At 47.5% G+C, this 21,512-nt stretch overlaps 1 protein-coding gene across 1 annotated transcript in view; it reads right to left on the bottom strand.

Annotated features, from left to right (window-relative positions):
* The window catches only part of CAPN9 (calpain 9), a 163,028-nt gene that overhangs the window by 68,733 nt on the left and 72,783 nt on the right, over positions 1-21,512 (bottom strand). The window contains exon 5 of the mRNA XM_075863727.1: positions 505-574. Within this exon, the coding sequence (XP_075719842.1) occupies positions 505-574 (70 nt within the window). The remainder of the gene's footprint in view (positions 1-504; positions 575-21,512) is intronic.

The raw sequence follows: 21,512 nt of genomic DNA, 5'->3' as shown, positions 1-21,512 counted from the left end.
TATCACCTTGACTGATCCTACATACAGTTTGCACTACACCTTGCCTCTAACCTCAATTCCTTTAAACTGAAAATTTATTTTGTAGTACTTTCTTTCCTACTTCTGCATTTGTACATTTTACCATGTCATAGTCCATATTGTATAGTATGATGGAAGAATAAGAATAAGAATAATTAAATGCACCTTTTTAGGGGTTTACTGGCAAACTAACGTTATGTTCTAAATTTATATAATTAAAACAAGCCTATATACATGTGGAAAGTATTGACTTTTATTTAGTTTGGATATACAAACTGTGCATTATTCAACATATTGATATATTGTATAGCATATTTACTGGAGAATTTTATTATTAGTGCTATTAAACTATTCACACATGAAAATACTTATACGTATTAAAAAAAATAAATAGTCTGAAATGTCATATTCCCTTTTTTAATACATAAGATGACAACTTTAAATTTTACTGAAATAAATCAACAGTACTGTAAGTGCCAACCTTACCAAGGTCTCCTTGACAGACATCTGTTCTTGAAGCATCACCTAAAATAAATTCAGGGTCTTTAACGATTTCCTGTGAAGAAAAAAAGAAGAAAAACTGTCAAAATATTTTATACACAATCTGTGGCAGTGTAAGTACATTGGAAACTAGAACTTAACATTAGCCAAGGATGGCATTAGAATGTTACGAGTATTCTGAGACAAATAAGAAATTGGTAGTTAACCTTCACTAAAAGATTTATATAAAATACACAATATGTCCAAATATAAGTGGATCTCCCTTCTAATTATTGAATTCCCGTATTTCGGCCACACCCATTGCAAACAGGTGCATAAATTGAAGCACACAGCCATGCAATCTCCATAGACAAACATTGGTAGTAGTATGAGTCATACTGAAGAGCCCAGGGATTTAAATTTAGCACTGTCATAGGATGCCACCTTTTCCGCAAGTCAGTGTGCATGCATTTTTCACGTCCGTGTAAGCACTTCCTTCTGTTTATTTTATTTCTCTGCATTTCTTAGCAACTGATGCGTGAAACACGAACAGCACACGGATGTCGTTCATGTGCTGTCTGTGTTTTTCACGCACCGTGTTTTTCAATGGCCATAAAAACGCACCAATATAGGACATGCAGTGAGTTTCACACAACGGACACTCGCTGCATGAAGACTCACGCATGTCTCAATAACCCCATTGAAAAGCATGGGTCCATGTGCTGTCAGTTATTTCAACGGACAGCACACGGACGAGGAACCCGCTCGTTTGAATGAGTCCTTAGTGCTATTATTGTGAAGTAGTGTGTAGTGTGTTGTAAACCACGCCGCCACTGGGCTCTGGAGCAGTAGAAATGTGTTCTCTGGAGTGATGAATCATGTTTCTCTATCTGGCAGTCTGATGGACGAATCTCTGTTTGGCGGTTGCCAGAAGAACGCTTCCTACCGGAATACATAGTGTCTACTGTAAAATTTAGTGGAGGAGTGATAAGGGTCTGAGGCTGTTTTTTCAGGGTTTGGGCTAAGCCCCTTTTTTCCAGTGAAGGGTAATGTTAATGCTATAGCATAAAAAGAGATTTGAGATAAGTGTATCCTAAATCTTGTGCAAAGCATTCCAAAAAGGGTGGAGGCTGTTATAGCTGAATAAGGGGCCCAACTCCATATTAACACACATGGTTTTGTAAATGGGGTTTCCAACAAGCTCATATAGGTGTGATGGTCAGGTGTCCACATACTTTTGGACAGATAGTGTAGCATTAGCATTTTAATTGGATACATCAACAATCTAATGTCTCTAGGGACTGGCCAATCATCTCCAATGTTCCTTGGGAGAAACAAGGCACAAACAGACTGAATTTCAACTCTAGATAAGAAGAGACAACGTGTCATTCCCATGGCTGCGGGCCGTCAGGCTCACTCACCTCCTGATGCCCGCAGCCATGGAACTGTGAGAGCTGGTCCCCATCTCCTCCTCAGGAGACGCCAACGTTCACTTCCGCTTCTCCCGGCCGGGAACCGTAGGGTGTGCTCGAGCACACTCGCACCTGAAATTAGTAGTAAATTAGCCTATCAGCACCCTGGACTATAAGAAGGGCCGAGCCCCTTCCTGAAATGCCTGAGTGTTGTTGTTGTTGTACCCAAAGTTTGCCTAAGCAAACGGTCTCCTAGTGTTTTCCAGTTCCCAGTGTTCCCCGTTCATGTACCTGTATCCTGTATCCCGTGCTATCCTGGTCAAGTGGCGTGCTGAGCTGTAGTCGTGCTGCGCTGTATACTATGCCTGTCCTGCTACACCAGGCCTGATGTCTGCCTGCTGCCTAGTCCCAGCCGAGCCTGTCTTGCTACTGTTCGAGCTGCCACACGTACACTTTACGAACTATAGACTGTGACCTGCGTCCTGTTGGCCAGCTGCCATACCGTCAAGGCGGTACGGCCCAGTGGGTCCACGTACCCAACGTGACACAACGATTGTTTCCCCAACGCAGGTATCACCTGTCTATGGCCAGCACAGGATAGCAGGCAATTTCTACAACTAGATTTAATTTTTCCCTATTATTTTTGTGAATTTTCAGTCTAAGCGATTGTATGTGTCCTTGAATAAAGTATTGTACGCTTACAACGTTGCTTGTATCATGCATTTTTCAGCTCCATCTCTAATTATTAAAGGAGTTTTCCCACAAATGACATGTATCACCTATCTACAGAAAAAGTGATAAATGTATAATTACTAGAGGCCCCACCGCTGCGACCTTAACCCCTCCACTACATGCCACGTGGGGGAAGTATGGAACAAGCTCACAGGCTGGGCGCGCTGAAATACTTAGCAGCTGTCGGCTGTATAATACACTGCAATGGGCAGAATCAATGACCACTTTGATTCCGCCCGTTTAACCCATTAGATGCCACGGACAAACGTCCCCCCTGATGTGCCATCGGCCAGTGGTTGCCATGTCCCCTAGGGAGATGTCTAAAAAAAATGAAAACTTTCTAAAAAATGTTTTAAAACAGTTAAATATAGTGTTCTTATAATGTACTAAAAAAAAATATTAATAGTTTTTAAAAAAAAAAAACCTGCGTCCATAAAAGTCAGAACTATTAGGGTATGTTCACACGAGGTCATTACGTGCAGTGCAGGGAGCCGGGCTCTTAGCATCATAGGTATGTACGACGCTAGGAGTCCCTGCCTCGCTGCCGGACAACTGTCTCGTACTGAAAACATGATTACAGTACGGGACAGTTGTCCGGCAGCGAGGCAGGGAATCCTAGCGTCGTAAATAACTATGATGCTAGGAGCCCGGCTCCCTGCACTGTGTTCGGTCCGGCACTTGCGGCCAAAATACGTCCGTCAATTACGGACGTAATGACCTCGTGTGAACATACCCTTACAATTTAGCATTTAACCTGCTTGGTAAACACTGTAAAAAAACAACTGCCCAAAATGTTGTTTTTTGGTCACTTTAGTTCCCCAAAAACATGGAATAAAAAGTGATCAAAAAGTCGCATGTACCCCAAAATGATACTAATGAAAACTACTGTAAAGGATCTGCCAGGCACAACTTCTGTGTATACGCCCATAGGTAATCAGTCTGCACCTGAGTCTATGTCTCTGAGACTGACTCCAGCTTCCACCACTCAGGATGGCAGGCTTAGGAGTGGGAGAGCCTATCGCAGCCTGGCCAGACGGAGCTAGCTCCCGCCCTCTGTCTATTTATACCTGCCTTCCCTGTTCCTCCTTTGCTTGTGATTCTTCTCGTGTGGTTTCCTGGCCCAGCTACAGCTTCTGACTATTTGATCCTGCTCCATACTGACCCTGGCTTTCTGACTACTCTCCTGCTCTGCGTTTGGTACCTCGTGCACTCCTGGTTTGACTCGGTTCGTTCACCACTCTTGTTGCTCACGGTGTTGCCGTGGGCAACTGCCCCATTTCCCTTTGCTTTGTGTTCCCTTGTCTGTTTGTCTCTTGCACTTACTGAGCGTAGGGACCGCCGCCCAGTTGTACCCCGTCGCCTAGGGCGGGTCGTTGCAAGTAGGCAGGGACAGAGTGGCGGGTAGATTAGGGCTCACTTGTCCGTTTCCCTACCCCTATCATTACATAATCACAAGCCCATATACCTAGTCTACCCTGGTCCCTGACACTACTATGGACCCCCTTGAGACCCTGGCCCAGCAAATGCAGGGTCTCTCCCTACAGGTCCAGGCCCTGGCTCAGAGGGTCAACCAGCCTGATGCTACCATGGTAGTGCCCCTCACCTCACCTCTTGAACCCCACCTCAAGTTGCCTGACCGGTTCTCAGGGGACCGGAGGACTTTTCTCTCCTTTCGGGAGAGTTGTAGGCTCTACTTTCGCTTAAAGCCTCACTCCTCAGGTTCTGAGAGCGGGCGGGTGGGTATTATTATGTCCCGGCTCCAGGAAGGGCCCCAAGACGCCCCTGAACTTTCCTCCGTTGATCGTTTCTTTTCTGCTCTCGGACTCATTTATGACGAGACTGACAGGACTACCTTTGCTGAGAGTCAGCTGGTGACCTTACGTCAGGGTAAGAGACCTGTTGAGGAGTATTGTTCTGACTTTAGGAAGTGGTGCGTAGCTTCTCGGTGGAATGACCCTGCCTTAAGGTGCCAGTTTAGGTTGGATCTGTCGAACGCCCTGAAAGACCTGCTAGTTAGCTATCCCTCTTCTGACTCCCTTGACCAGGTTATGGCTTTAGCGGTACGACTTGACCGACGTCTCAGGGAACGACAACTTGAACGTTTTTGTGTTTTCCCCTCTGACTCCCCCATGATGCCTCCCGAGGTCCCGTTGCTTCGCTCTTCCACGGAAGACTCGGAGGTACCTATGCAACTCGGGGCCTCCGTGTCCCCCCGACAACGTAGAGAGTTCCGCAGGAAGAATGGTCTCTGCTTCTACTGTGGGGATGACAAGCATCAAGTGAACAACTGTCCTAGGCGCAAGAATAAGCAGCCGGAAAACTTCAGCGCCTAAGTGATCATCGGGGAGGTCACTTGGGCGCACAGGTATTTCCCGTAAATATGAAACGTAATAAAATCTTGCTTCCCTTTCAGGTCTCTTTTGGTGGTAGGTCTGCTACCGGCAGTGCCTTCGTGGATTCAGGGTCTTCTGCTAATATCATGTCTGTGGAATTTGCTATGTCTCTAGCTATGCCTTTGATTGATTTGCCTAAACCTGTCCCGGTAGTGGGTATCGACTCCACTCCTCTTGCTAATGGTTATTTTACACAGCATACCCCTGTTTTTGAACTCCTTGTTGGCTGCATGCATTTGGAGCAGTGCTCTGTACTGTTGATGCAGGGATTATCGTCCGATTTGGTTTTAGGCCTTCCCTGGTTGCAGTTGCATAATCCCACGTTTGACTGGAATACTGGGGAGCTTACCAAATGGGGTAATGAATGCTTGACGTCATGTTTTTCTGTTAATTCTATTTCTCCCCCTGAGGAGGTGAACACGCTACCTGAGTTTGTTCAGGACTTCGCTGATGTTTTCTCTAAGGAGGCCTCCGAAGTGTTACCTCCTCATAGAGAATACGATTGCGCTATCAAATTGGTACCAGGAGCTAAGCTCCCTAAGGGTATGATATTTAATCTTTCTTGTCCCGAACGTGAAGCCATGAGAGAGTATATCCAGGGATGCCTGGCCAAGGGTTACATTCGCCCCTCTACTTCTCCGGTAGGTGCTGGCTTCTTCTTCGTAGGGAAGAAGGATGGTGGTCTTAGGCCATGCATTGACTACCGTAACTTGAATAAGGTCACTGTAAGGAACCAGTATCCCCTTCCTTTGATTCCTGATCTCTTTAATCAGGTTCAGGGGGCCCAATGGCTCTCTAAGTTTGATCTACGGGGGGCGTATAACCTTATCCGCATCAAAGAGGGGGATGAGTGGAAGACTGCGTTTAACACGCCCGAAGGTCATTTCGAATACCTCGTCATGCCCTTTGGATTGTGTAATGCTCCTGCGGTCTTCCAGAATTTCATAAATGAGATTTTAAGAGATTACCTGGGGGTATTTCTTGTAGTGTACCTTGATGACATACTGGTGTTTTCCAAGGACTGGTCCTCCCACATTGAGCATGTCAGGAAGGTGCTCCAGGTCCTTCGGGAAAACAAACTGTTTGCGAAAACCGAAAAATGTGTGTTTAGGGTACAGGAGATACCATTTTTGGGTCAAATCCTCACTCCTCATGAATTCCGCATGGACCCCGCCAAGGTCCAGGCTGTGGCGGAATGGGTCCAACCTGCCTCCCTGAAGGCGTTACAGTGTTTCTTGGGGTTCGCTAATTATTACAGGAGATTTATTGCTAACTTCTCGGTCATCTCTAAGCCTCTTACGGACCTCACTCGCAAAGGTGCTGATCTCCTCCACTGGCCCCCTGAGGCTGTCCAGGCTTTTGAGGTCCTTAAGAAGTGCTTTATCTCGGCCTCCGGTGCTGGTTCAGCCCAATCAAATGGAGCCATTTATCGTGGAAGTTGACCCATCCGAGGTGGGAGTGGGGGCTGTCTTGTCCCAGGGTACCAGGTCCCTCACCCATCTCCGTCCCTGTGCCTACTTCTCCAGGAAGTTTTCTATAATAGTAACTATGATATTGGCAACCACGAACTCTTAGTCATTAAATGGGCATTTGAAGAGTGGCGCCACTTCCTGGAGGGGGCTAGGCACCAGGTAACGGTCCTTACCGACCACAAGAATCTGGTTTTCCTAGAATCTGCCCGGAGGCTAAACCCGAGACAAGCTCGATGGGCGCTATTTTTTACCAGATTCAACTTTTTGGTTACCTATAGGGCTGGGTCTAAAAATATTAAGGCCGATGCACTGTCGCGTAGCTTCATGGCCAGCCCTCCTTCGGAGGAAGATCCTGCTTGTATTTTGCCTCCTGGTATAATAATTTCTTCTATTGATTCTGATTTAGTCTCTGAAATTGCGGCTGATCAAGGTTCAGCTCCCGGGAACCTTCCTGAGGACAAGCTGTTTGTTCCCCTGCAATACCGGCTAAGGGTACTTAGGGAAAATCATGACTCCGCACTATCTGGTCATCCAGGCGTCCTGGGTACCAAACACCTCATTGCAAGAAACTATTGGTGGCCTGGGTTGCCTAAAGACGTTAAGGCCTACGTCGCCGCTTGTGAGGTTTGTGCTAGGTCCAAGACTCCCAGGTCCCGACCAGCGGGCTTACTGCGTTCTTTGCCCTTTCCCCAGAGACCTTGGACCCATATCTCCATGGATTTTATCACCGATTTGCCTCCATCTCAAGGCAAGTCGGTGGTGTGGGTGGTAGTAGACCGCTTCAGTAAGATGTGGCACTTTGTGCCCCTCAAGAAACTACCCAATGCCAAGACGTTAGCTACCTTGTTTGTCAAACACATCCTGCATTTCCATGGGGTCCCTGTCAATATTGTTTCGGACAGAGGGGTACAATTTGTTTCATTGTTTTGGAGAGCCTTCTGTAAAAAGTTGGAGATTGATCTGTCCTTCTCCTCTGCCTTCCATCCTGAAACTAATGGTCAAACTGAGAGGACTAATCAATCTCTAGAACAATATTTAAGGTGTTTTATCTCTGACTGTCAATATGATTGGGTCTCATTCATTCCCCTTGCCGAATTTTCCCTTAATAACCGGGTCAGTAACTCGTCAGGGGTCTCCCCCTTTTTCTGTAATTTTGGATTTAATCCACGGTTCTCCTCCGTCTCACCTGGTTGTTCCAACAATCCCGAGGTATAGGTCGTTCATCGGGAACTGTGCACAGTCTGGGCCCAGGTTCAGAAGAACCTAGAGGCGTCCCAGAGCGTACAAAAAACTCAGGCTGATAGAAGACGTTCTGCTAACCCCTTGTTTATGGTCGGGGATCTGGTGTGGTTATCGTCTAGGAACTTGCGCCTTAAGGTCCCGTCCAAGAAGTTTGCTCCCCGGTTTATTGGGCCGTATAAGGTCATTGAAGTCCTCAATCCTGTCTCCTTCCGACTGAACTTGCCCCCATCTTTTCGAATACACGACGTGTTTCATGCCTCCCTTCTTAAACGCTGCTCCCCGTCCTTGGCTCCCTCGAGGAAACCTCCTGTTCCCGTTCTCACCCCTGAGGGGGTGGAATTCGAGGTGGCCAAGATTGTGGACACCAAGATGGTCCAAGGCTCCTTCCAGTACCTGGTCCATTGGAGAGGATACGGGCCTGAGGAGAGGACTTGGGTACCCGCCCGGCATGTTCACGCTGGGGTATTGGTCAGGAGGTTCCACCTTTGTTTCCCCAATAAACCAGGTCCACTTAGAAAGGGTCCGGTGGCCCCTCATAAAAGGGGGGTACTGTAAAGGATCTGCCAGGCACAACTTCTGTGTATTCGCCCATAGGTAATCAGTCTGCACCTGAGTCTATGTCTCTGAGACTGACTCCAGCTTCCACCACTCAGGATGGCAGGCTTAGGAGTGGGAGAGCCTATCGCAGCCTGGCCAGACGGAGCTAGCTCCCGCCCTCTGTCTATTTATACCTGCCTTCCCTGTTCCTCCTTTGCTTGTGATTCTTCTCGTGTGGTTCCCTGGCCCAGCTACAGCTTCTGACTATTTGATCCTGCTCCATACTGACCCTGGCTTTCTAACTACTCTCCTGCTCTGCGTTTGGTACCTCGTGCACTCCTGGTTTGACTCGGCTCGTTCACCACTCTTGTTGCTCACGGTGTTGCCGTGGGCAACTGCCCCATTTCCCTTTGCTTTGTGTTCCCTTGTCTGTTTGTCTCTTGCACTTACTGAGCGTAGGGACCGCTGCCAAGTTGTACCCCGTCTCCTAGGGCGGGTCGTTGCAAGTAGGCAGGGACAGAGTGGCGGGTAGATTAGGGCTCACTTGTCCGTTTCCCTACCCCTATCATTACAACTACAGCTCGCATTGCAAAAAAATAAGCCATACACAGCTAAATCAACAAAGAAATAAAAAAGTTATGGCTCTCAGAATATGGCGACACTAAACAATTTTGTGGCGTAATAGTATCAGCCCGTAGAATAAAATAAACAAATAGTCTACCGCACTATAAATGCCGTAAAAACAAAACTCCCCAAAAAATTTTGCAATCGCTATTATTTGCCCCCATTCATTCTCCCCACAAATATATTTTTTTCAGTTTCCCAGTACATTATATGGCACATTAAATTGAGGTATGAAAAACTACAACGTGTCCCGCAAAAGACAAGCTCTTATACGGCTATGTCGATGAAAGAATACAAAAGTTATGGCTTTTGGAAGGCGGGGAGGAAAAAAAATTTAAACTGGCCATGTCATTAAGGAGTTAAAGGTGTATTCCCATGAGAAACATTTATGACATATCCATAGGATATGTCATAAATGTCCGATAGATGCAGTTCCCACCTATGGGACCCGTACCTATCTCAAGAACAGAGCCCCCTAAACCCTGTTCAGTGGTGAATGGCAGTTACGAAAGCATGCGAGCTACGCTGTTTCCGTAACTACCATTCAGTTTTTTTGGAGTTTCGGAAACAGCGTAGTTCAGCGAGCTACGCTGTTTATGTAACTCACGACCATATAACCGTTTTCATGGTCGGAATTCACCTCATTCAGCCGCAACACAGAGCGGCTGAACAGGGTTTAGGGGCCCCCTTTCTGGAGGTGCAGATCCCAGAGGTGGGACCCGCATCTATCTGACATTTATGACATATCCTGTGGATATTAAGCCAAAGTAGAAAGATTTGAAGCAGCACAAGTCCCGAGTTTCTTGTGCGGTTTCATGCTGTCAAGCTTGGCAAACCCACTCTGGCATAATGCAAATTCCAAGAGAAGTAGTAGGACAACAGCACACGTCTCCAGGTCTTCAAAAAAGGTTTTATTGTCAAAACATCTTACGGCAAACAGGCAACGTTTCGACCCATAGTGAGTGAAGGGTCTTTCCCAAGCTTCTATTGGAATATCCTGTGAATATGTCATAAATGTCTGTCATGGGAAAACACCTTTAAAGGGGGTGTCCCAGAATCAACAATTATCACCTAAGCGTTGGAATCCCACAGATTGAAAAAGCAGGGTCCAGAACCCCCATATCCTCCTCACTGTATACACCACAGTGAGGAGGAGGTGGAGCGGCGGTCAAGCATGCGCCCGTTTCCCCATTTAATGTCTAAGGGACTGATAGAAACACCGGAGCATTGTACTTGGCTATTTCCGTCATCCTCATAGACCTTGAATGGAGCTGCAGAGCGAATGCTGGAACACGGCTCCATTTAATGCCCTCCGCACTGTGTTGAGCAGTGAGAAGGAACTGGGGAGTTCGGGACTACTGTTCTCGCGATTGCTGGGGGTCCCAGCTGTGGGGCCCCCAGCGATCAGACAATTATCATGTATCCTGTTGATAGGTGATAATTGTTGATTCTGAGAATACTTCTTTAACTCAACACTAGATTAGGTATTAGTGCATTGCAGGAGCTTACCCGTTACTAATGGTGACAGGTGGGCTACATTAACCTCTTCGGTGTTGATTACTTTACAGAGCTTAGTATAATTTGTAAGTGTTATGGCCACGGTCGCAGACCGCGGGCATTACTTACCCGCCAATGGCCGTGACCGCAGACCCACAAGCTCATGTCAGCGTCTCCCTTCTCTGAGACGCCGGCACACTGCACTGTCCTTGGCTGCTGCTTGGGTGCTCACGTGTGCTCGCTCCTGGCCTTAAATGGCAAGCGTGCGCACCTACAAAAAGCTCCCTATCCAATCCCTACTCACCCTACTCTGCCCTCTTCCCCCTGGCCTGAGTGTTGCTGTGTCTGCCCGTGTTCGTTATTGCAAATAGTCCCTTAGTTGTATCCTGTATCCCGTGCTCCCGTTTCCTGTACCCCGTATTCAATAATTGTTTGTTCCAGTGTGAAATCTAGTATCAGAGATGAGAGTGTCATCTGTGCCAAGTGTCTGCTACACCATGTGTTTGCTACGCCACGTGTCTGGTATGCCAAGTGTCTGCCACACTAAATGTTTGCCAAATTTTCTTGTTTCAGGGGGTGCCCCCCTGATTCTAACACTTTAAATGCCGCGGTCGCAATTGACCACGTTATTTAAGGTGTTAAATGGGCGGAATCAACGTTATCTTTGATTACGCCTGTTGCAGTGAGGTGTCAGCTGCGTAATACAGTCGTCACCCGCTGTGCCCGTGAGCTCGCTCTATACTTCCCATACATAGCTAACCCTTATCATGTACAGTTACGTGATATTGCGTTAAGGGGTTATAAATCAGCAGCACGTCCTAAATTCCATGCAGATTTTTTTTTTGCTGCACGTGCATGAGGTTTTGACAAACCCCATTCACATGAGTTAGGGTTTATTCAGACTAACGTGTTAATCGTCCGTGTGAAAGACGTTTTTTTTTAATGGCAGTCACACGGCTGCATGTATTTCTATGAGGTTATTCACATGGTCGTTGCATTAATGGACCATGTGAAGGGCCTGTAAAAAAATAGGACATGTCCTATTTTTGTGCATTTTCACGGATCCCTCAATAGACTCAAGTCTATGAGGGATCTGTAAAAACGGGTCCCGCATGGGTGCAAACCGGCCATGAAAAATGGCCGTTCTTCACGGCTGATGTCACACACGTTGGTCTGAATATTGCCTTACATTGTCATTTGTAGTGAATTTTCAGTGCACAATCCGCACCAAAAATATGAGACAAGTAAGTGGCCTTATTCAGACGTCCATGTTCGGTATGTGATATACGGATCGTGTATCGGCCATATTTCCTGGACCGACCACAGTTCAGGGAGCCGGGTTTCTAGCATCACAGTTATCTATAATCATAGGAGTCCCTCCCTTCCCATGGGAATACTGTCCCCGATCCCGTACTGAAACCATTATTACAGTATGGGGCAGTATTCCCGCGGAGAGGCAGGGACTCCTAGCAGCATTGATAACTATGTCCGGCTCCCTCAATTGTGGTCGGCATGGGAAGTATGGCCAATATACGACTCTGCTTATATCACGGACCAAACACGGCTGTCTGAATAAGGCCTTAGTCTAGTTACACAGTGCGGACAAATCCCATTTTTTTGTCAAAAATTTTTGATAAATCGTAGCAAAAACGTGATTTGACAGCACTGTGAGAATATAGGCTAACAGCACTATTTTTTCATGGTTTGTATCCTCTTTTTTTTAATGCAATTTTCGTAATCAATAAACAAATCACGCGGTATTGCCACAATTTTTATATAATCGCGGCAAAACTCCGCCATTTTTGTTGCGATTGCGAAAATCGCGGAAAAAACACTAAGAAAACGAAAAAAAAACCAAAAAGGTTTTACCATAATTTATATATTCTACAAGTGGGGTCGGGAGGATTGGGAAGCAGGATGGAGAGGGGAGAAATACACACCAGCCTGCAGGTACGGTCGGCTGTGTAGAGGAGCTGGCTGGGGGGCGGGATCTCCACACGGATCTTCTGTTTACATGCTGCATCTACCCCGTCCAGTTTGTGAAGTTACAACAGGTCTGCAGGGGAGGGGGGGGCGCGAGGGTTGCGATGGGGGGGGCGCAAGCGTTGTGAGGGGGGGCCACTAGAATTGGGAGGGGGGCCCGCGAGTGTTGCAAGGGGGGGCCGAAAATCCAGGGGGGCGACGACAGCCCGGCGGGCCCCTTTTCTTCAGCCATGTGGCCGGGCCCCTGACGGGAGTACTACCAGTACTGCCTTGATGGCGGCCCTAGGTCCACATATGGATGTAGCCATCTTTATCTTGATAACTTGCTGCAGCGTGATATCACACAACATAATCCATTGGAAAGTCATTGGAAAAGTCAAGATAAAGGATCTTTCCACTGTGTATTTAATGCGTTAAAAGTCAAGATAAAGATGGCTATATCTGTACCCCACAACCGTGACAGTAAGTATTGAAATTTTTATGTATTGTTATATTTTTAAATATTGTCTAGTGTCGCTAGAGGGCACTGTTGCTTCAGGGTTGTAAAGCAATGTCAGCTATTGTTATGTTCTTTTCTCATGTATTTAAAGAGGCTCTGTCACCACATTATAAGTGCCCTGTCTCCTATATAAGGAGATCGGCGCTGTAATGTAGGTGACAGTAATGCTTTTTATTTAGAAAAACTATCTATTTTAAACCACTTTATGAGTAATTTTTAGCTTTATGCTAATGAGTTTCTTAATGCCCAAGTAGGCGTGTTTTACTTTAGACCAAGTGGGAGTTGTACAGAGGAGTGTATGACGCTGACCAATCAGCATCATGCACTTCTCTCCATTCATTTACACTGCACTAGCGATATAGTTATATCGCTATGTGCAGCTTCATACACATATTATAACATTACTACAGTGTCCTGATAATGAATATAAATCACTACCAGCCTGGACGTGATGTTTATTCGGAATCTTGACACTTCTGAATCTTTTCTATGAGATTCCAGCAAGGCAAGCGTAATCTCGTTTGAAATCACAGGTTACATCTTGCCTTGCTGGAATCTCACAGAAAAGATTCAGAAGTGTCAGGATTCTGAATAAACATCACGCCCAGGCTGGTAGTGATGTATATTCATTATCAAGACACTGTAGTAATGTTATAGTGTGTGTATGAAGCTGCACATAGCGATATAACTATATCGCTAGTGCAGTGTAAATGAATGGAGAGAAGTGCATGACGCTGATTGGTCAGCGTCATACACTCCTCTGTACAACGCCCACTTGGTCTAACGTAAAAACACGCCCACTTGGGCAGTAAGAAACTCATTAGCATAAAGCTAAAAATCGCTCATAAAGTGGTTTCAAATAGATCGTTTCTGCACTGCCAGAAGCTGGGCGTTCTGAAGAGAAGTGGATGATACTTCTCGTCAGAACGCCCAGCTAGTAAAAGTAGTAAAAACGCCCCGATGTACGCCCATAATACACGCCCACTTGTACTTTTACTTTAAACATGCCCACTTGGACTTTTGCAAGCCTCATTTGCATAAATACAAAAATGGTCATAACTTGGCCAAAAATGCTCGTTTTTTAAAAATAAAAACGTTACTGTAATCTACATTGCAGCGCCGATCTGCTGCAATAGCAGATAGGGGTTGCAAAATCTGGTGACAGAGCCTCTTTAAGCTCGGTTGTTCCTTGGTAAATTTTGTCTCTGTAAGTATCCCTGACGTTTACATTGGTGGCGGATTGCATTTCTAACATGACACTGCTCTCATCTGTGATTTCCACCACAGCTATAGCAATATCCCTTTTATACCGTAGGTTGGCATGTTGCTTTGACCAGACTTTAATGTAACATTGTACTGTAATCGGCAGCAGATTTACATTTATAGTATGTACATTACTAGAAGATGTCTGTATTTCTCTTGAATGAAGAGATGCCGCCTCATAAACCAGTGTCTCCTCTTGAGATATGGTGAAGGTTACGTTTTGCTTAACGAATAATTTCCCCTGAAGCGTTTCAGCTCTGATTCCACATACAAGTCTATCTATTAATAGTGACTCTAAACTGTTTCTAAAGGTGCAGTTTTCTGACAGTCTGTGCAGTTCAGCAATGTGAACTACAATACTTTCTACTGGAAACCGATTCCTTTTGTTGAAATGGAAACACCTTACAATTTTAAATAGGGTAGGAGCAATATAATTTTTTTTAACACAGTAATGATATCCTCAAAAGAGTAGTCACTAGGCCTTGCAGGCAGTGGCGTAGCTATAGGGGTCGCAGCGGTCGCAACTGCGACCGGGCCCCATAGCTAGGGGGGACCGCAGGCCCCCCTCACGACACTAGCGCTGCAATTATTGCTCTACATTGCTGGGTCCCTGCTGTGGTACAAAAGAGACCCAGTAATTGGTGGCAGCTCAGCTGTCAGAGAGTCATTGCGTGGAGGGGTAACAAGAGGGTGGAAAATGAATGATAGATGAATCCACTCATCTTACGAGACCCAGGCCCGCCCACTGTACTGTCCACCCAATCAGCTCACTTCTTGCTGTTTCCCTCTTCCTCGTGACCTGTTCAGAGGGAAAGGAATGGCTACAGCAAGAAGATGGTGTGCGTGTCTGCTGCTCCCCTGCAGTACGAGCTGCTCTCTGACCCCACAGCGCATCTAAGTAGCAACTAGTAATCCAGCTCTTAACCCCTTCACTGTGTGTAAGTATGTCTGTCATGCTGAGCAGTCACACCTCAGGGCTGACAGTTAAGCATAACAGACCTATCTATCTATCTATCTATCTATCTATCTATCTATCTATCTATCTATCTATCTATCTATCTATCTATCTATCTATCTATCTATCTATCTATCTATCTATCTATCTATCTATCTATCTATCTATCTATCTCATATCTACACTGGCGTAGCTATAGGGGTCGCAATTGCGACCGGGCCCCGAAGCCAGGGGGGCCCACAGCCCCCCGCACCACATCAATAAAAAGTTACTATAGCAACTCGGGCCGCGGGCCCCTGTTACTATAGTAACAGACTGACCTTACCTTCCTGGTTCCGGATCGCAGCGGAGGTCCTGACGTCACAGCGCTATGTACCGCGCACAACATCGAGAGGACAGAACTTCTGCTGCGGCTGAAGAGGAAGGTAAGATTAGTTTCCCTGACTGGCGGGGTCCGACTCCCGGGACCCGCCAATCAGCTGTTTTGAAGGGGCCGCAGCACTCGTACGAGAGCTGCTCCCCTTCATTCCGGTCACACTGTGAATCGGTGTCGGCGATTCACAGTGTGAGCGAGTAGTGAAATGAAGGGGAAGCAGCTCTCGTACGAGTGCTGCGGCCCCTTCAAAACAGCTGATTGGCGGGTCCCGGGAGTCGGACCCCGCCAGTCAGGACAACTAATCTTACCTTCCTCTTCAGCCGCGGCAGAAGTTCTGTCCTCTCGATGTTGTGCGCGGCGCATAGCGCTGTGACGTCAGGACCTCCGCTGCGATCCGGAACCAGGAAAGTCCCGGAAGTCGGACCCAGACACATCAGCTATTCATGGCCTATCCTGAGGAAAGGCCATCAATGTTTAGGGACTCGACAACCCCTTTAAGCCTACGATGTAGCAGGCTTAGAGGGCCCATGAGACAGGATCACAGATTGTGTGATCCTGTTTGCTGGGCCCTGTATCTAAGACAATCACATGGTAGGCTTAGATACATGGCCCATGTGTGATCCTGTCTGTGGGACCCTGTATCTAAGCCTACCACACTGTCGGTTTAGACTCAGGGCCCCAGCACACAGTAATCTTATACTGTATAAGATTACTGTCTGCTGGACCCTGCATCTAAGCCTACGTTGTGGTAGGCTTCGATACAGGGTCCCACAGACAGTATCACACATGGGCCCTGTATCTAAGCCTAACACACGTGTTACTAATCATTTTTTGTGTGTTTTCTTACAGGTTCGGTCGTTGGACTACGGCGGTTTCCAGGACTACTTTGATGACAGCTTTTTTTTTTATTATCAATAAAATGGTTAATGAGGGTTCTGTGTTTTTTTTTAATTTCAATAAAATATTTTTTCTATGTCTTTGTGGTTTTTTTTAAACTATATTACTACCGCCTTAGTAATGGCCGCCGGCTGATTGACAGCATCCATTGCTAAGGCGGGGCTTAGTGTTAGCCGATGCAGAGGCTACACTAACCCCCTTTATTACCCCGGTACCCACCGCCACCAGGGGTGCTGGGAAGAGCCGGGTACGATCCAGTACTTGACCATCTGTAGTGATGGTCGGCCACTGGGGTGGCCGCAGGCTGGTATTATCAGGAGGGGAAAGGCCAAAAACAGTGGCCCTTCCCACCCTGGTGATGCTAGGCTGCTGCTGCTTTATTGTATCTGGCTGGTTATGAAAAATGTCACGTCATTTAAAAAAAAATAAAATAAAAAAATAATTGGAAAGAACGATGTGGGGTCCCCCCCAATTTTCATAACCAGCCAGATGCAACACAGCAGCAGCAGGCAGCATTACAATGGTGGGAAGGGCCACTGTTTTTGGCCTTTCCCAACCTAATACTACCAGCCTGCGGCCACCCCGTTGCCTGCCCGTCACTACAGATGGTCGGGTACTGGTTCGTACCTGGCTCTTCCCAGTGCTCCTGGTGGCAGTGGGTACCGGGGTAATAATGGGGGTTAGTGTAGCCTCTGCACCTGCTAACATTAAGCCCCGCCTTAGTAATGGAGGTTGTCAATCAGCCAGCGGCCATTACTAATGCGGTGATAATAAAGTTTAAAAAGATACAAGCACATAGAAAAAATATTTCATTGAAATAAAAAAACAACCCTCATTAACCATTTTATTGAGAATAAAAAAAACGCCGTCATTGAAGTCCTCGAATCCGAAGTCCAACAACCGAACCTGTAAAAAAAACACAAACACACAAAAATAATCTGTAACACATAAAGAAGCAAAATTATTATTCTTACCTATCCTGGGTCCAGCGCTGGAGCCGCAATGTCAGCGAGCTGGGCCCTGTATCTAATCCGATCATGTGTGATACTGTCTGCTGGGCCCTATATCTAATCCAATCATGTGTGATACTGTCTGCTGAGCTGTGTATCTAATCCAATCATGTGTGATACTGTCTGCTGGGCCCTATATCTAATCCGATCATGTGTGATACTGTCTGCTGAGCCACTGTATCTAATCCTATCATGTGTGATACTGCCATCTGAGCCCCTGTATCTAATCCTATCATGTGTGGTACTGTCTGCTGAGCCACTGTATCTAATCCTATCATGTGTGATACTGTCTGCTGGGCCACTGTATCTAATCCTATCATGTGTGATACTGTCTGCTCAGCCACTGTATCTAATCCTATCATGTGTGATACTGTCTGCTCAGCCACTGTATCTAATCCTATCATGTGTGATACTGTCTGCTCAGCCACTGTATCTAATCCTATCATGTGTGATACTGTCTGCTGAGCAACTGTATCTAATCCTATCCATAGTTTATAGGGTCGTAGTGCTATAGATATGCTATGCTGTTTCATATACACACTTTTTTTGGGGCGGACACACATGTATTGGGGCTATTTCCCTGACATTTTAAGCCCTGAGGGTATGTTCACACGGCAGTTTACGGCTGAAATTACGGTGCTGTTTTCAGGAGAAAACAGCACCGTAATTTCAGCCGTAATGGCATGTGCAGGCGTCTTTTGCTGCGTCCATTACGGACGTAATTGGAGCTGTTTTTCTATGGAGTCCATGGAAAACGGCTCCATTTACGTCTGAAGAAGTGACAGGCACTTCTTTGACGCGGGCGTCTTTTTTACGCGCCGCCTTTTGACAGCGGTGCATAAAAAAAAATGACCGTCGGCACAGAACATCGTAAGACCCATTCAAATGAATGGGCAGATGTTTGCCAACGCTTTTGAGCCGCATTTTCGGACGTAATTCAATGCTAAAACGCCCGAATTACGTCCGTAAATAGGGTGTGTGAACCCAGCCATAGTGACGCCCCCGGTTGCTAGTGCTGCATTGTTGGGTCACTTAGGAGACCCAGCGATGCAGCTGAAAGCTGCGGACCGTCGGCCATGAGAAGTTTGCGGGGGGGGGGGCCCAGTAAGAATTTTTGCATCGGGGCCCATGAGCCTCTAGCTACGCCCCTGCTTGCAGGAGATACCAGAGAGTGATTAATATCCAATGTCTTGTGGCACTTGACCCTCATCAGGACAGCACATTTCTGGACAGCATCAGACATTTTATCTGCATCCAGGTAAAATATGAGCCTTTAACCCCTTCACGATTGCCATACGGCTATATACGTTCCAACTGCCGATGCCCCATGCAGTTAGCAGGTATATAGAAGTTTGCAGCATGCATCAGGGTTTAAGAGTGGAGAGCTGCTTCAGCGTGAGCAGCTCTGCACTAATCTATGTGTCGGCTCTCTCTACAAGTGCCGACATCTCTTCAACTTAGCTTCATAAAACAACCATGTGTTTTTTTTAAATGAAACTAAGCTTAGAAGTACAGCGCTGCTCACACAGAAGCAGTGCTGAACTTTTCTGTCCCCTGGCTTTCTCCCCCATGTTCCGGCACCTCCCCCTCCTTCTCTCTCAGTCCATGGCTTCTGCCCAGAGATAACGGAGCCAGTAAGCTCGTTATCTGGGCAGAAAAGGAGCTGATGATCACTATGACTGTCTGTTCATGGTGATCATAGAAGAGTTTGTTTGCTTAACCACTTGCGGACCGCCCATAGACTATAAACGTCCAGGTGGTCCACAATTAACTCTGCTGGGCAGAATGTTCTGCAGATTTATAGTCTTTTCCGCTCTGTGGCGGCATTTAGCTCCGTGATACAGCTGTCTCTAGACAGCTCACATCGCGGAGCACTGACCAGAGACCAATCAGCATGTGATCATTGTGACAACCTGTCACAATGATCATAACACTTTCCTTGTCTGTGGCGCTTCCCCATCCTCAAAGCACCCCGCCCTCCCTCTCACGGCACCCCCGACTTCCCTCGCGGAAATCTATCTATCTATATCTATTTATCTGTGTATAACTATCTATCGATCGATCAATCGATCGATCCATCTATCTATCTATCTATCTATCTGTAGCGCCCATGGCCGCGGGCCGTCGGGTTTACTCACCTCCCGACGCCCGCAGGCATGGATCTGTGAGCGCTGGCCTCCGTTTCCCTCCTAGGAGATGCCAGCGCTCACTTCCGCTCTGTCCGGCTGGGTCCCGTAGGGTGCGCGCGCACGCTCGCGTCCGGCCTTAAAGGGCCGTCGCGCGCAATTAGGAAATCGTCATCACTATCAACTGCCACGATTTCCTGGTCTATAAGAAGGTCCCTGGCCTTCTAATCCTTGCCTGAGCGTTGTTAGTCTTTCCCAGTCTGTCTCGCAAATGGTCCCTTAGTGTCTCCCGTTCCAGCTGTTACCCGTGCCCTGTTACCGTTCCTGTATTCCGTATTGTTCCTGTGCCTACCCGCGTTCAAGTGTCTTCTGCCACGTCAAGTGCCATCTGCCACGTCAAGTGTCTTCTGCCACGTCAAGTGCCATCTGCCACATCAAGTGCCATCTGCCACGTCAAGTGCCATCTGCCACATCAAGTGTCTACCGCTCATCGGATACTGCCCGCCACGTCTGGCGCAACTTGCCGCACCTGCCTCCACCCATGCTGATGCCACAGCCACCGCCCGGACTTATTCAGGTACCCAAGCATTACTGTCTGCCATTTTACTTTCGCATAGACTGTGACCTGGTCAGCTGCCTCCCCGCTACGGCGGAGCGGCCTAGTGGGTCCACAAACCCAGTGTCCGTGACAGTACGCTCAGGCCGTGGAACCCGCTGGCCAGCCCAAGACCCCAGTACAGAAGATTCAGACAGAGATGCAGGACCTACGCACACGTCAGGATCAACTCCTTGAGGCGGTGAATTCTATTCGGGTCCGCCTGGATCTACTCTCGGTTCCACCCCCGGTTCTTCCTCCTGAAGTTGTTGCCGTGTCACTGCCTGTTGCTCCCCCTGTTTGTTCCGGATCCTCAGTTCCTCTGCCCCTTCCTCCTCGCTACGATGGTGACCCCAGAGCATGCAGAGGATTTCTCAATCAATGCACGGTGCATTTTAGGCTACGGCCTCATCTCTTCCCCTCCGAGGAGGCCAAAGTAGCGTTCATTATCTCCCTCCTCGCTGGCAAGGCCCTCGCATGGGCGAACCCAATCTTGGAGCAACAAGGACCTGTATCCTCGGACCTAGCCTTGTTCCTGCAGTCCTTTCGTGCCGTGTTCGAGGAGCCGGGTCGAACATCCTCTGCCGCAGCCACTCTGCTGACCCTCAAGCAAGAAGGCTCCACAGTAGGGGAGTATGCGATCTCCTTCCGTACCCTAGCAGCTGAGCTGGCATGGAACAATGAGGCACTGGTGGCAACCTTCTGGCAGGGACTGTCCTCTCACATCAAGGACGAACTGGCAGCCCGCGACCTTCCTTCTACCTTGGATGCCCTCTCAAGAGGTTCATCAGGAGAGCCGGGCCCACAGACCAGCACCCTCTGCCCAGAGACCACTATTGTCCACTCCTAGTACGCTACCTGAGGAACCCATGCAGGTAGACAGAGTCCGGTTATCTGAACAGGAGAAGCAGCGCAGACGCTCCTCTGGACTTTGTATGTATTGCGGCCTCAAGGGTCATTTTGTGTGCCAATGCCCACAGAAACCGGGAAACTCCAGTACCTAGGGTTGTTTGGAGAGGCAACTCTAGGTGGAACGTCTCCAAACGTTAAAACCTCTTCCAAATTATCGATACCTGTGGCCATCGTCACCGGACAGGCATCACATCCCTCCTCCGCCTATCTTGACTCTGGAGCGGCTGCTAATTTTATCCACCAAGATCTAGTGGATCGGTTTCAAATACCCACAGTCCGTCTGGAGAGACCACTGGCAGTTGCCTCTGTGAATGGTCTACCGTTGCCTGATCCAATCATGCTCATCACTGAGCCGTTGACATTACGGGTCGGAGCTCTTCACTCAGAACAGATCTCCTTCCTGGTACTACCCAAGGCTATCAATCCTATCCTGCTGGGTCTGCCATGGCTCCGTCTACACGCCCCGACACTCGACTGGAGTTTTGGAGA

Source organism: Rhinoderma darwinii, chromosome 4, assembly GCF_050947455.1.
Source record: "Rhinoderma darwinii isolate aRhiDar2 chromosome 4, aRhiDar2.hap1, whole genome shotgun sequence".
Classification (NCBI taxonomy): Eukaryota; Metazoa; Chordata; class Amphibia; order Anura; family Rhinodermatidae; genus Rhinoderma; species Rhinoderma darwinii.
Note: the sequence above shows the minus strand (reverse complement) of the source record. Positions and strands in the feature narration are given on the sequence as shown.